We start from the raw sequence: 15,694 nt of genomic DNA on the forward strand, positions 1-15,694 counted from the left end.
AGATAGATAGATAGATAGATAGATAGATAGATAGATAGATAGATAGATAGATAGATAGATAGCATGAGCTTTTGCAGATTTGAGCCTACTTCCTCAGTTGCATTGCTCTGTGAGAGCTCATGCTATCCACTTCTTTCTTTCAGTCAGTCTCGAAGGTGCTACAAGATCCCTTTGCAGGCTAAACGGGTCCTTAAACCTGGAACCTATTTATTGGTTTCATTTTATATGCCGCCTCCTGGGAGCAACATGGAACCCAAGGCGGCTGAGAAAAAGATTTGGCTGAAAACAATAACATTTTAAACGCAGCTAAAACCGTCGGATTGAAAGAATCAGTATGGGATCATTAAAAAGCATCCAAAAGTTAAATATACAACCCACAAACCACTAGGACCCTCCTGGAAGTAATGGCACATTAAAAGCCGGCTTGGATAAAAAGGTCTTTTCCTGCCATCCGAAGGAGAGCAGGGAGGAAGGATATTCCAGAAAGTGGGAGCAGCCACCAAAAAGGCACTCTCCCATATCTTTACCCAACAACCTTGCGATGGTGATGGAACCAAGAGAAAGCTTTCCCCCATAGATCTTAAGACTGCCAGGTTCCTATAAGGTCTTTCAGATAGTCTGATCTTTCAGATAGTCTGGAGCAGTGGTTTCCAACATTTGGTCTTCCATTTGTTTTGGACTTCAGATCCCAGTACCCCCAACAGACAGGAATTATGGCAGCTAAAATCTAAAACATCTGGAGGACCGAAGGTTGGGAACCACTGATCTGGAGCAAACCTTCTGCAGGCAAAGGAGATGGCCCATAGCTGTTTTCCCTGCATTCACAAGAACAACAGTGTCATCTTTGTAAAAGAATTCAGTAACGCAATTCCATAGTTGCTTGGCCAGCCTCCCTACTAGTCGAAGGGAACACCAAACACCCACCGATCTGGAAATAGCCCCACATTTCTGCCTCCTCTTCAGGGCCAAAATAGGGTTTAGAAGCGAGATCTCCAGCCAAAATCTTCCTTGGAGCATTGGGGTTCCTTTCTCCCGCTGGGCAAATCCATAAAATTCCTGGGAGGGGTTTTTGGTTTTGGTTTTGTTTCTTTGTTCCACTCGTTTTTTTCACGTCTACTTTTTTGTTTGTTTGTTTGTTTCCCTTTTTGTTTTTCCTTGCAGAAGGTACTCCAATCCGAGGTAAGAAAACCCTGCGCGCACACCGACACGCATAAGAGCGCATAGATTTTTTCCCCCGTTCTTAAGTGCTGTGTTTTACCTCTCGCTTATAACCAGTTCTCGTTCCGTGTAGTTGTGCAGTTTTGAATCTAGAGGTTATTTTGTCAGTGTTTTCTCCGTTGTGGGTTTTTTGCCCCAGCCCACCCCTCCGTTACCTGTGTCTCCCCATCCCACCTTCTGCTTTATTTCTTTATATTTGTCTTTTTATTTTCAATTTGTATATAATTCTTTATATCTCACCATTGGGCCTTTCTCTCTTTCGGACCAAAGTCGGGGAGGAAAGGTTTCCTAGTACATGTTTGCAATATACGATACCAGTTTCAAAACGGAGCTCTTTTTAGGACGCTAAGAGCTGGGATGTATTTCTCTGCGGTTATTTTATTTTACTCTTTGTTAAAAGAAAATGAAATCCTTCAGCAAATGCAGTAGTGCTTAATTTGATCCATCGCCATGCTCTGGAAGGCACAAAGTGGGGAAATGTAATGAAATTACGCTGGTTATTTTCTGATACGGGGAATAACTAGGGGGGAAAGGACATTGGGAAAGCTTTGCTGAATCAGGCCGTCGGGTTGTCGAATCCAGAATACATTTCCCAACAACTGCTACTAGATTTCTCAATGGGATGCCCACCAGCAAAAATGGGAGGCAACAGTAGCCTTGCATGCCTTTTATCTCTGGCACTGAATGATCCGAGAAGCTTTTCCCCTTTACATGGAGGTTCCATTTTTGCTATTATTAAGAGGCAGCCAAAATAAAAATACTGCTCTAGCATTGAGTAAATTGTGAAGTCGAAAGCTTTCATGGCCAGCATCCATAGTTTTTGGTGGGTTTGGGGGGCTATGTGGCCATGTGCTAGAAGAGTTTATTCCTGACGTTTCGCCAGCATCTGTGGCTGGCATCTTCAGAGAATGCTGACATGGAAGAGAGTGGGATAGATAGATGGATGGATGGATGGATGGATGGATGGATGGATGGATGGATGGACACACACACACACATATATATACACACACACACACACATATACAGTGGTACCTCGGGTTACGAAATTAATTCGTTCCGCCATTCCCTTCGTAACGCGAAAATTTCGTAACCCGAAATAGCTTTCCGTTAGCGCTGGAAGCCTATAGCATTTGAATTTCGCGCCGAAATGAATTTCGTGACCCAAAAAATATTTCGTAACCCGAAACAGTTTTTGCCAATCTGACTTTTTCGTATCCCGGAAATTTCGTAACGCGATCATTTCGTATCCCGGGGTACCACTGTATATATACACATACATACACACACACACACACACACACACATACTGAAGATGCCAGTCACAGATGCTGGCGAAACATCAGGTATAAACTCTTCTAGCACATGGCCACATAGCCCCCAAAACCCACAAAAAACTATTCTGTACATTATTAGATGGAGGGAAGGCATAGACCAGTGGTCCCCAAACTGTGCTCTTTTAAGAGATTTTGGACTTCAGCTCCCAGCATCCCAGACTATTGTCCAACATGACTGAGGCTTCTGGGAGCTGAAGTCCAAAATCTCTTAAAGGGTACAGTTTTGGGGACCACTGGTGTAGACGTTTGGTTGTTCTTCCCAGAGAAAATGGGTGCAAAGACTGTCCTTCCCGGTTTTATTTGTCTTTGCAAAGAGAAAGGGCAAAAACACAAGCAATTCTTTTATTCATCAGCTAAAGGGTAAAGCCCCTGCCTTGCAACCATGGGTTGCCAAGGTAGTCAGGGATCTCGTTGCAGGTATGTAACTTTACTCGTGCTGGATTTTTTAAAAACAGGAAGGGGGAAAAAGGAAAGAGCACAGACCTAATGATTATTAGAGGTTGGTACGTCTCCACTAGAGTGATGCGCCAATTGAGGAACGCATCTCTTGTGAAGGTGGCCGCCAGAGAGAGAGAGAGAGAAATAGGTCAAGTGCATGCGCTTCTATTATAGATTCCTGGCCTGCGTGCACAGAAAATTCAGTTGGCTCCTTGAAGTATCAAAGAGACTCCATTAACACCGGTGATAACATTTTCGTCTCGCTTGCCTGGTCTCTGAGAGCTCTGCCACCAACAGAATGGCAGCTCTTGGAGAATTTAAGCGACCCAGCCATTGCATTAGCTTGGATTTCTCTTGTACACTGCCCCCATGTTTGTGTGAATGTTGCCTGTCGACTTCTGGGACTCTTACATTTCGTGGGGTTTACTTAGGCGAGGAAGACTCAGAGGTGGGGTTTTGCCAGTTCCTTCCTCTGAAATGTCCCTTATGGTGCCTGCTATTCTTTAGCAGTCTCCACCCAAGTACTAACCAGGACTGACCCTGCTTAGCTTTCAAGATCAAATGGGAGCGGGTGCCTCGCTTCCCAAATCTAATGCGCCTAATGTTAAATTGTGATGTATAGTATAACCCTAATATCCACAGGGCATATGTTCCCACACTTGCCGTGGGAACATGAAACTGTGGATAATAGCAAGCCCTATTGAAATGAATGACTTCCGGGAGAGGTTGAGCATAGACTTACACTGGAGGACCTAGAGATTCCTAGACAGAATGCCTCTCTAGGTATTTCTAGGTCCTCCAGTACAACTCTGTGGTCTATTTCCATCAGAAGCATACCATAGAATCCAATGGAGGACCTAAAATGCCTAGAGAGAACATAGGTTTTTGGGACATGGGTGAGTGAGACCATGGATACAACGTTCACATTGTGATCCTCATGGAGTCCTACTCCAACAGTAAAACCACTTCATTGCCTTGAGTGCTCTGTTGTAATGAAGGACTCCAGGAGAACTGGATATTGATAGAAGTGTAACTTTTTCAAGGTGGGAAAAGGGAGGAGTAATTTTATGCATAGGCTTCTCCAACTTGGGGGCTGCCTCATGCTTTCGGACTTCAACTCACATCAGCCCCAGTGAGCATGGTCCCATAGATGGTAGGAGTTGTAGTCCAAAACATGAAAGTTGGAGAAGGCTTAACAAGAGCCGCTCTCTCCTGCTCTGCTCATCCTTCCCTTCATGCCCGCCATCACCGAATTAACATATTTCTTGGCGTCTCCTTTCTTTCTTTCTGTCTGTCTCGCCTTCTCTCCTTTCCATTCTAGGTGGCCTTCAGATTGACAGCAGCGAAGAGACAGATCAGGGGAAATACGAGTGCGTGGCCAGCAATAGCGCCGGCGTGCGCTACTCTTCACCCGCTAACCTATACGTGAGAGGTAGGGAGCGCCGCAGCTCACAACAAATGGCAAATGCAACCCTCCTACACGCCTGCATTTGTGTGCGCTTGGTGGGTTTTCTGGTGGCCCTCTACAATGTTGTTGGGTTTTCTGCCTTTTCTTTCTACAAATTCCAGAAGGGTTGACATCAGATTCAATCTGGAAGGAAACAGTGCCATTTTGGGAGGAAATAAGACTCTCAGGCATACTAGGGTTGGGAATAACACAATTGTGTGTGATCATGCACCAATGGTACAAAAGGAATTGCCTTGTAAGTGGGCACAGGGCATGATCAAGGTATAGCATGTACACTCAAGGGTGACATTGGCACCTAGCATCCTTTGGCAAGCCCAGGGTACCCACCCCACCTGTTTCAGGTTGTCCGTGGTCACCATAACCAGGTAATGTTGCCAGAATCCACGGGAGAAGAAACTGACATACAGTCCACCCTCAGCATATGTGCCCTCGCCGTACGCAGATTCCAGCTTACGCAGATGGCGAGAGGCAAGGGACAAAAGCTGGATTTGGTATCAAAGCCAAACCATACCCATTCTTTTCTGGGGTCCATTTGCACTCTGCAGTTATGCTGGTATGTTTGCACTTTAACTGCCATGGCTCCTTTCTCTGGAAAGCTGGGGTTTGGAATTAAGAGAAGGGCATTTAGACTACTCTAGAGCAGTGATTCTCAAGGTCTGGCCTTCCAGGTGTTTTGGACTTCAGGTCTCAGAATCCCAGACCATGGGTCAAGATGCCTTAAGCTTCTGGGAGCTGAAGTCCAAAATACCGGGAGGTCCAGAGTTGAGGAATCATTGCTCTAGAGCCTCTCCAAACTACAAACCCCAGGATTCCATAGAATTCAGCCATGACTTCAAGTGGAATCATAGCGCTATATTTGTGTGGTGTGAAGTGGCCCCTGATCTGTGCCACTTTATGATCTGGGTCTATTAATGCTATGCAGTTGTACCACTATTATTCCACTTAAACTGCCATGGTTCCAGCCTATGAAACCTTGGGATTTACAGTGCAAGGAGGAGCATTTAGAGTTCTCAGCCAGAGAGCTTTATGCCTCCCCAAACCACACCTCCCAGGAATCCATAGGATAGAACTATGGTAGTTAAAGTGGAATAATCATGCTCTAATTGTGTAATGTGAATGGACCCCAGTTCTAAGACTAGGGGGACGTATTCTCCCAACCTGGGTTGTCTGTAATTGTATAAAGGACTGAACAGTTATTTCAGCCAAAATTTAAACGGAGCTTTTTCAAAATGGTGCAGCTAGAACCATGTTCAATGTGTAAAAGTATTCTGCAGCCCACACCCAAATGGCCACAGTTCATATTTACCCTATTCAGTCCTATTGGTTTCAGCTCCAAAATTGAAATTCTCCAGAATTGATATGAACTGGTATAATCTAGAGTAACAGTTCCCAACCTTTGGTCTTTCATTTGTTTTGGACCTCAGGTCCCAGAAGCCCCAGCCAACTTGGCCAACGGTCAGGGATGGATCTAAATCCACATCATTTGGAGGATTAAACCACTGGCACTGGAACAGATGCCGCTATGGTTCCATCTATTCACGCAATACCCCGTAATCCTAAAACAGACTACACAGTTTAGGGTCTTCTTGGTTTGATTTCCACCTCCAAGACCTCAGGAGACTTGTGGTGCTACAAAATTCAGAGGCCTGCCTTTCTTAATGGCTATCAGGATGCAGTCCTGTGACTTGAGTCTAACAGCATTGTGCCAGAAATCTTTTCATACCAAGTCAGGTCAACAGAAAGGCCGACGTGAGAGTTCAAAACTTTGAAGGTGCCATCTCAAACGTGTAGCTTTTGCTTGGGATACAAAGAGGTCAACAAAGGAGTCAACAAATCAAAATTTTCACAGACAGCACCCCAAAAAGTAACCAAGGGCTGAACAGGCTTCACGAGAGAATAGTCTGAAAGGATCATCTGTCACCTTTCCAAATGTCCTAGACCAAGACAAGTGGATTGACTCACTCACGTGCCTTGAATACATTGATTCTCAAACTTTGGTCCTCCAGATGTTTTGGACTTCAGCTCCCAGAATTCCTGACTGTTGGCAAGGTGACTGGGACTAATGGGAGTTGAAGTCCAAAACACCTGGTGGAGGAGCAAAGTTTGGGAATTACTGCTTTAATTGGTGTCCGAATTGGGGTTTCAACTAAATCCAAAGAGTCTCCCGATCTCCTTTTTCACAAGATGCCATGAGCTAGGTTTTGTGTGAATATGATCCCCTTATTAAAAGGAGGGAGGGCAATTTCCATTTTTTAATAGTTCCCCGCTACACACAAATGGCCAAATTCTATAAAACCTACTTCACCAGCTCCATATTGGATAAATGCAATCTCTTTCTCGCCTCTGACATTGGGGTTGTTTGTGTCTCTGGCCTGGACCAATATATGGCAGATGCGCTATGTTCAGAGCAATGAATCATCAGGTATAGAGGCTTGCTACAGACAAATTGTCCAATGTTACCATTTCTTTCCTGTTTTTAGGAACACAACTTGGTGCTGCTGGGTGTTGTTTTTTTAACTATTTATTATTTTGTTATATTTTTTACATCCAAGCAATTTAATTTAAAAGAAGCCTTTTTGTTGTGGTTGTTTTGTTGCTGTGACCATTCGGCAGAAAGAGGAGGGGGGAAATGTTATATATTGTTATATTAATGTCTGTCTGGGCTTCTGGGTTCTCAACCAGCAGTACAGAATATTAGCCTCTCATCTTGGGCCAAAAGAAATCTTTTTTTACCTATTGTTTCTATACAGTGGATAAACAAAAATCTCCGAAGTCTTGAGGCTGAGTTCACATTTGTTCCCTTTCATGGGTTTTAAGGAGTGAAAGTTTGAACCTGCCATGATTTGGAGCTTTGGAACTTGTTCCTCCTTCTTAGGAAGGATTTCCCCCCAAATAAATAAGTAAATGAATTCAACGTAATTGCTTGCTTTATGTAAATTGCATTCATTCTATTCCCATAAAGTTGGAATGGTTTGGCCTGCTCAGCTATAATGAACAGTAAAATAAGAGTCTTTCCAGAAATCTTGATAGACCTCCTGTTCTCTTGAGAGAATTAATGCTTGTGCTGATTCAGTGCTGTGCCATAGTGGCACCTAGTGGCACAAAACAAGCATTACATGGTATTAGAGCAGCAACCTCAAGTGTGATTCATGAACATGAAAAATTAAGCTGTCCCAAACTCATGTGACGAACAGAAATGATATATTGCCGCATGTAGATTGTTCCAGCTGTTTCAGGAACCAGTTGGATATCTGCTTCCAAAAGTTACATATATATACATCAGTGTTTGTGGAGACTTCAGTGTGAGTCCAAAACTGGGACTACTATGCTAGATGCAACTGGGAACTGGTATCTCTGGTGGCATAGGAGTTGATGGCGAATGCCATGGGAGTTCGCTTGACTGGCTGGCTGCCTTTCACGCTGTCTTTAATAATGTCTGTTTTTCTTTTGTGTCAATATTCTCCAAGAGGAAAGTAAGGGAAAGGGCTGAATGTAGTCCTTTTGGGGGGGCAATATGGTGGTGGGGGTGATGTGTGAGATTGGGGTGATGAATCTATGCACAATCCCACACCCCTTTGGTTGTTGCTGAGTCTTGAGCAAGCTTGCCGTTTTTCAAATCATCCCATGATCTGGATTCCTAAAGGATATCAGGGGCGAGTAGGACGCATAAGATGTTTCTCCTCCTTTTATTATTTTGGTTTTGGTTTTTTACACTGCGAGGAGAGAGTGAGGGTCTGTATTTTCCGCTCCTTCCTGAGAGCATTTGGATGAGATGGGAGGTGACCAGGGTTGGATGGTTTCTAAGGCATGTCCACATGGGTTGCTGGGTGAATTTTCCCCGTGCTAAAGCCGGGGTGATCAAAAACAACCTCCAGACCCAAAACAAAAAAAGAAAACAGAAGATCCAGGACTTGGGTTGGAGTTTGGGCAACCATTTTCCCATTGGCAATGGTTGGAGGAGATGTCAATGTTTTCACCCACTTCACCCAGAATTCAGAACAGGAGCAAAGAACATCCTCCATATTGCCAGTTGCAGGAATCGGAAACATGTAAAATCCATGTGTCCAATGTTTGCACCCAGTGCATTGCAAAATACGGATTCGGAACAGGAGCCGGCCACCATATTGTCAGTCGCGGGAATCGGAAACATGTCAAATCCATGTGTCCGATTCCAGGCGAGATCCCCATGCGGGACATGCCTTGCGAGGTCTCGGAGTCTTTTTGCATTGGAAATGCTGCCGAAGAGGATGCCTACGAGGGAAGCGGGAGGAAGGGGGTGAAAGAACCAGTTTCCATCATTGGGGGGTACAGTGTTGGGCGTGCTAATCTTTCTTTCCTTGAGCCGCCAGGAGGCTCGGCAGGTTTCGATGCAAGCCACCGGGTTGCCGAACGGAGCTGCGGATCCCCTGAGTTATCGGGGCGGTGGGGGGGATGCTAAATTTACGGGACGTTAAATTTAAATAAGGTGTTCCCCCCCGTAATGCAGATCCCTGTATCAATATATCTGCTCCTTGGTATCCCCGATGGGCAAGAATGAGTGGGGCTCAAAACAAGGGAGGGACATTCGGATATACTTTTTTAAAAGCCTTTTCTAAAGAAAAGAAAAGTTAAAGGCGGAGAAAAAAAGAAAAGAAAAGAGAAAACGAGAAAGCAATTCGATTTGCGGTTGCTAGCTGTGAAGGCCTTTTTTTACTCTCTCTGTGTTTCCCCTATTTTCTCTCTTCTCCTCATGTCATTGTGTTCTGCATCAAATCCCCTTAACATCCCTCAGAGCTTCGAGAAGGTTGGTGTGGTTTTTTTTCTTTTTTACTTTCTTTATACCCACATTTTTACATTTCTTAAAAATAATAAATAATAATAATAAAAATTTAAAAAATTAAATTAAATTTAAAAAAATAAGAGAGAGAAATATTTATATATATATCTATATCTAGATATCTCTATATATATCTTTTTCATTAAAAAAAAAGGGAGCGGAAAAAATAGATGAAATTTAATTTTTAATTTAAAAAAAAAAAGAAAAAGAGAGAGAGAGAAAGAAAGAAAAAGCGAGAAATGCGATCTATCTATATATTATCTATATATCGAGCAAAGATGGCGAGCGAGACCCGCTCGTTCTCGGGTCTCGTCGGCGATGAGTTGAGTTGCATTGTGGGCGTCTTTTTTCTGCATCCGTTGGTAACGTTGCTGCGTTATGTGCACTTTTTTCTGTCGTCATGGTTACCTTGCCGTATGGACATTTCGGCCTGATGCATGATGGAAGAATGCGATCGCCAGTCTTTGCATGCGATAGTCCTCTTTTTATATTACTATAATTTTCCATTTCGTTTCCTTTCGTTGCAGGAAGATCTTTTTCTTTTTTACACATATATGATTTGTTTTGGAATATTTCATTTCCCCCCCCACCGTTTTCTTAAACGTCTCTCTGTCTGTGTGTATATATATCTATATATCTATATACATATGATTTTCAAAGAACGGTTCCGTTTTGTTAAGTTTTTCCCACCCTTTTTGTTTTGGTTAAGTATTCAATTTCAATATTTTTTTTAATGATGATTTTTATTTTTCTGGATTTTTCTTTCTCTTTCTCTCTCTCTCTCTCTCTTTTATTTATCTCCTCTTTCCCCGTCTTCTTCGTTGGTTTCGGTCGGTTATGCTGTGCTGTAATTTCTTTATTCCAAATGCATTGTGGACAAAAGCCAGTGTTCCTGCTTCCTTACCCATCTCCGAATCTACCTCCTTTTTTCCTCACCCGTCCGATGAACTTTACAAAGTATTTCCAACCCAGAGTAATGAAATCACACAGTTTTAATTTCTGTCGGAAGGGGTTGGGCGAGGGAGGTTAATGAGAGACACATTTTGAGTAGCCGGAGGTCAATTTATACCTAAATAAATCTAATATGGATCCTTGAATCCAACATTTGCTGCAAGAAGTAAGAGTTAATTTCCTAAGAATGACGGCTTCCTTGCCGTCTCCTGCTTGCCGTCGATAAAGTAGATTTAACCACCCATAAACATGCATTCAAAATGGGCGCACAAAAGAGTATAACCTTTCGATCGGTTTTAATTAATCCAGAATGGCCAACTCTCTAATCGAACGCTGCGAGGGTTTTGCTTTTCTCCATGATTACCATTTTAAAATGGCAGTTTTCGTGCCTAACTGCCATAGTAGGCCTCAGCCGCAACACAGAAATAAAGGAGTTTGACGCCGCTTTAACTGGAATGGAGTCCTGGGATTTGTAGCCCGTTGTGGCACCACGGCACTCTGGCAGAGAATGCTGAATATCCCCGCAAACTACAGATCCCATGGTATGAAGCCATGGCAGATAAAGCGCAGAGACATAGCTAGGATTTTAGGAAGAGGGGGTCCAGACTAAGTGCCACCATTATAATGGGGCTTGGGTGTGGCGGCGCAGCAGCACACACCATTCTTTTTTCTAATGGAGGGGGGGTCCAGCCCCCAAGCCCCCCCCCCCTTGGCTACATCCCTGTAAAGCAGTATCAAATTGCATTAATTCCTCAGGATAGATGCAACCATTGAACGCCAAATCTTTCTAAACCTTCGCGAGCCACATCTGCTCATCCTGTACCTGTGCATTTCAATTTTTGTGCCTAAATGTAGCGCCTTACATTTCCCACAAGCGAGTACATCGAAATGCGGATAACGGTGTCTTATTTTTAATCCTCAACTAGTTTCCCTTTAATAGCCTGCTGAGGAGAAAATTTGGGGATCTCAATTGTCTGAGGTGAAATCCCACACCGGACAAAATGGCCGCCACACAAGGGTGGCCATTTTCAAATCGCCGCAGTTGGGCTGAATGTTTTCTCCTGGCTTCTCTCCCATATTATAGCTCAACCTCCAATTAGAATATATTTCTTTTAAAAATGCCGTTTAAGTTAACAACTTTTTATGTACACGAAATCCCGTTTAACAGGGCAAGAAGAGATGGTGACCCGCATCTTGCCGTAAAAAGGAGTACCGCCGCATGGGTACAAAAAGCTCCTCGTGCGCATATAACATAAATGGACTCGATGTGGTTGTTGACGTCCATGTTTTAGTCACGAATTTTTCCTTGAGGTGCGGGGGAAACGAAATTAACCGCAGACTCCCTCCTGAGTTCGCCCTGGGTTTGATTTCAGGGGTGAAAGCGACACAACGTCTTGGGGGTTTCGGTCTCAATGTCCTAGCCTCTGAGCATTTGCAGAGTGCTTTCCCAGGCACACAATGCAAAGCATGGACTTAAACCACCGAGGCCATCTTTCTTAGCTTCGCTTCCCCCATTCTGTCGATCAGTTGGGAGAATAAACTGACTAGGCTGTTGAAAATGGGGCAAATGTACTATACGCTGGACCCTCCAAAATTGATGGGGTTAAGGGCAGAAGACTACCGTGAAAACTGGGGAAAAGCCATTTTTAAAAACGCTATTTTTTAAACCTCTCTAGGAATTTATAGGTCCTCCAGGACAACTCTATGGTCCACATAAATGTTTTTTTAGGGATCTCTAGGTCCTCCAGTGCGACTGTATGGTTAACCTCCACCAGATTCGGAGGGCCTAGGGGTTCGTAGAGAGAACATATTAATCAGGTCTGCGAATATAGTCAAATCCACAAAATTCGAAGACGCAGGTGTGGAGCATCGGCTGCCTCGCCATGACTGCCTTATGGCAAAAGTGGCAGGCATTAGATGAAGAAAAACCAAGAATCTAGTCCGGCAAATATACCCAACATTACTGATTTTCGTAACAACAACAACAACAACAACAGTGAGCCGGAATGGTGTAGTGGTTTGGCTGTAGGGCTAGGACTCTGGAGATCAGAGTTCAACTCTACGCATGACCCCAGAAAACCCCATGAGAGGGCAATTTAGGGTTGCCCTAAGTCAGAAATGACTTGAAGGCATACAACAACAGAATAATAACCACAACCTTCTTCCCTTACTCGAAGCAGCTTGAATTGGTTATGATTTTGCCTCTTAAAAGTTAGACTTCCAGGATTTCCATAATCCCGTTCCTCCTTTCTCTTTTCATATATAAATCCTGTTTCCTTGGACAAAGCTCTGGGGTTATCGACTTAGAGGGCTGTGTTCCTGAAATACAGGCATTAAAGCTGTGTGATTTTAAAATTTCATTTGTTTATTTATTCATTTGAGAAATCCAGTGCAACTTTTGATAGTTATCTGTCTCATTATCATAATTATTCTCTCTCTCTCTCTCTCCTTCTCTTTCCTTCCTTCTTTCTTTCCTTCCTTTCTCTCTCCTCCTTTCTCTCTCTCTGTCTGTCTTTCTCTTAAGATGGAGAGGTTTCCATGCTCAGACACCAGGTTGCGGGTATTTACACACACACAAATGCATCCCATCCTCTCCTGCATTCTCCTCCTTGCTTGTTAAAGTCCGAGGATGTACCATTTAATAAACAACAAATTGCTCTATATAGCTCCCCCTTTTCTGATCCTTTGTTGCCACATTCAGAACCAAAGTAATCGATAGAAAGCTTATCAAAAAGGGCCGTTATGTAAAGATTGCATAGCCGATTGGACAGGGACAATTAACCCTCTGCCATCCCACTTTCCCAGTTGGGTTTTCAAATGTTCCCGTTCTCTCTGCTCAACCCACCTTTGTCCTCAGCTTACTTCAAATGGTGCGAATTCAGTTCAAAGTACAAAAGTAGCTCCTTCTAACTATTTTAATGCAGCCGGGACAATCCCAATTAATCCTCTACCATCCCACTTTTCCGGCTGCTTTTAAAATGTCCCTGTTTCTCTCCCTTCCTCCCACCTTTGTCCTCAACTTAGTTCGATTGCTGCAAACCAGGTTTAAAATGCAAAGTCAGCAGGAGGGAGAAGAGAGGAGGGAAATGGAAGGGCAGAAGCTTGTCGTTCCCAGCAGGCTCAGGCAAAAACAAACTGCTGCAGCCTCTCTAAGCTCAGGTGATAGCCCTCTCTAAGAACCGTTACCATCTTGACCCTGCTTGGATGTTGCTTGTGCACATATGTCTCCATTTTAGGAGGGTAGGAAATGGCAGCCTTGCCTTCAGCTCCATCTTGGATGGGGTTATCCTTTTGATTCTCAGACCTAGGAACAAACTGGTGGGTTGGGTGAGCTCCTTTCCCCACCCTCCTTGCAGTTATCTGTTAGAAAGCCTGATCCAACAAACCTTGCTTTTATGATCTGCATCTAGAAAAGTAGGCAAGCATTCAGCAAAATCACCCAAACTACCCCTTCACGGTGCAGACCTGGTCATTTTTATCCCCCATAATTTGCCCCAACTTCTCACTGCATGTAGCATGACAGAGCATTGTAGTCCAGCAACATCTCCAACCTGTGTCAGTGGGGAAGACCGTTCATTCCAACACTGGTCATCCATGGCATGGGAGCATGAGAATGCCCCACAGTGCTCTGGGGCACCACCATAGGTGAGCTAAGGTGGAGGATATGACCCCTGGTAGCAGGAAATTTTAGCACTACCTTTCCAAAACAGAGGTCTGCCCTACCTATGGGAACGAATGCCTTGCAGAAGGAACTACTGGTTTCTTTTGAGGCCAAGACTCCATTTTGTGGGCCTAAGTTCCCTAAAAGCACCAGATCCTGTTTGATCTTAGAAGCGAAACAGGGGCAGCCCAGATTAGTGCTTGGAGGGGAGACTGTCAATGAATACCAGGTGCTGTAGGTCATAGGCATAGGCAGTCTTCCTTGCTTAAGAAAACCCTATGAAATTCATGGGCTCGCCATAAGTCAACAGGCAACTTGAAAGCACATATCCAGGTGACACTTACATCCCTTGTAATTCTATGACTCTTTTTTGACCATAAGTCAACAGATGACTTGAAGGCACATATGCAGTTGACACTTATGGTCCCTTCCAACTCTATGATTCTTTTTTTGCCATAAGTCAATAGACAACATGATGGCACATAGGCAGATGACACTTAACTCTATGACTCTTTTTTGGCCATAAGTCAACAGATGACTTGAAGGCACAAACATAGTTGACACTTACGATCCCTTCCAACTCTATGATTCTTTTTTGGCCATAAGTCAACAGGCAACTGGAAGGCACATATGCAGATGATACTTATGGTTCCTTCCAACTCTATGAGTCTTTTTTTGGCCATGTCAACATGCAACTTGAAGGCACATGCACCCCCCCCCCCCCCCACCACCCCCCCACCATTTTGTCCCTCCTCCTTCTCTCCCTTGGTTTTTCCAATGCTTTGGTGGATCGCAGGTGGGATTCTTTGCATTTCGCATTGCAACCTCAGGGCGAGAGAAAATGTTATATCAATTTCCCCAGTTTGTGCACCAGCGATGGGAGAATTCAGCAAGGGGTAGATCATTCCACACAAGGAAAACCTTTCCAGATCCCCTCTTTATATATCTTTTCTTCCCCTTGCACTGAGCTCTGGAACTTGGGGAGAGAGACGGAGACAGAGGGCAAACCTATAACAGAAACATTTTGAAATTCTATTATATCATCTCTACCCTTCCATTGAGAGAGAGGGAGGGGGAATATTGTTCCAGGGTTAAGTGGATGCCCTCTGCTGTTTCGGTTAGTCTTCCGCTTTGAAGTTCGCCCTTTTAAAAAAAAAAATCCAAATCAAATCCAATCAAATTTTAAAAAATCCTGTGAAATTAACACTCTGTTTCTGCAGAAGGATTTCTCAAGCGTCGCAGGGAAGCGTGACCTGGGTCTGGCCAAATTATTTGAAAGGGTGCTCTGCAGGAACACTGTGCTATCGTGGTTTTGAAAAAGTTCTGCCTGCTTATGTCGTAATATGCCTTTTTTTGCATTGCTATTCTCTTTGTTTTTAGAAGGGAAAAATTTTAGATTACACCTCGTCACATTCATTTGAAAGAAAAAACGTATTTCCACCCACCCACCCACCCAACGCCATCCTGTATCTAAAATTACAGATCGGTGCAACGGTCCACTGGGAATCCAGTCGGCATTTAAAACAATCTAGCAGAATAGTTTTAATTACTTTTTAAAAATACATGCACCAAATGGGGAAAAAATATTAGCTAGCTTAACATTCCCATCCATGGGCATGTTAAAATGACAGAAAAGGGGTACAGTTATCTTAATTTCTTAAATTCAGTTGCCGGCCATCAAGGCTTTGAGAAGCGGAGGAAGTGAGGAAGAGGAGAAGCCTTTGTCCAAAGAGCGGACAGAGGTAAAAGGGGAATAATAAAAGATGCCCAAATCCACCCCGATCCGAGATAGCGGTAGATCCAAA

The 15,694-nt window shown here is 43.8% G+C and overlaps 1 protein-coding gene across 14 annotated transcripts in view; it reads left to right on the forward strand.

The window, feature by feature from the left end:
- The window catches only part of PTPRS (protein tyrosine phosphatase receptor type S), a 227,995-nt gene that overhangs the window by 127,076 nt on the left and 85,225 nt on the right, over positions 1–15,694 (forward strand). For 8 of the 14 annotated variants that reach the window (XM_042479439.1, XM_042479438.1, XM_042479443.1 and 5 more), the window contains exons 6-7: positions 4,315–4,425; positions 9,233–9,244. In XM_042479439.1, coding sequence (XP_042335373.1) covers positions 4,315–4,425; positions 9,233–9,244 — 123 coding nt within the window. The remainder of the gene's footprint in view (positions 1–4,314; positions 4,426–9,232; positions 9,245–15,694) is intronic. The other 6 variants (XM_042479441.1, XM_042479447.1, XM_042479448.1 and 3 more) reach the window with 1 other exon arrangement.

Source organism: Sceloporus undulatus, chromosome 7 (assembly GCF_019175285.1).
Source record: "Sceloporus undulatus isolate JIND9_A2432 ecotype Alabama chromosome 7, SceUnd_v1.1, whole genome shotgun sequence".
In the NCBI taxonomy this organism is placed as follows: Eukaryota; Metazoa; Chordata; class Lepidosauria; order Squamata; family Phrynosomatidae; genus Sceloporus; species Sceloporus undulatus.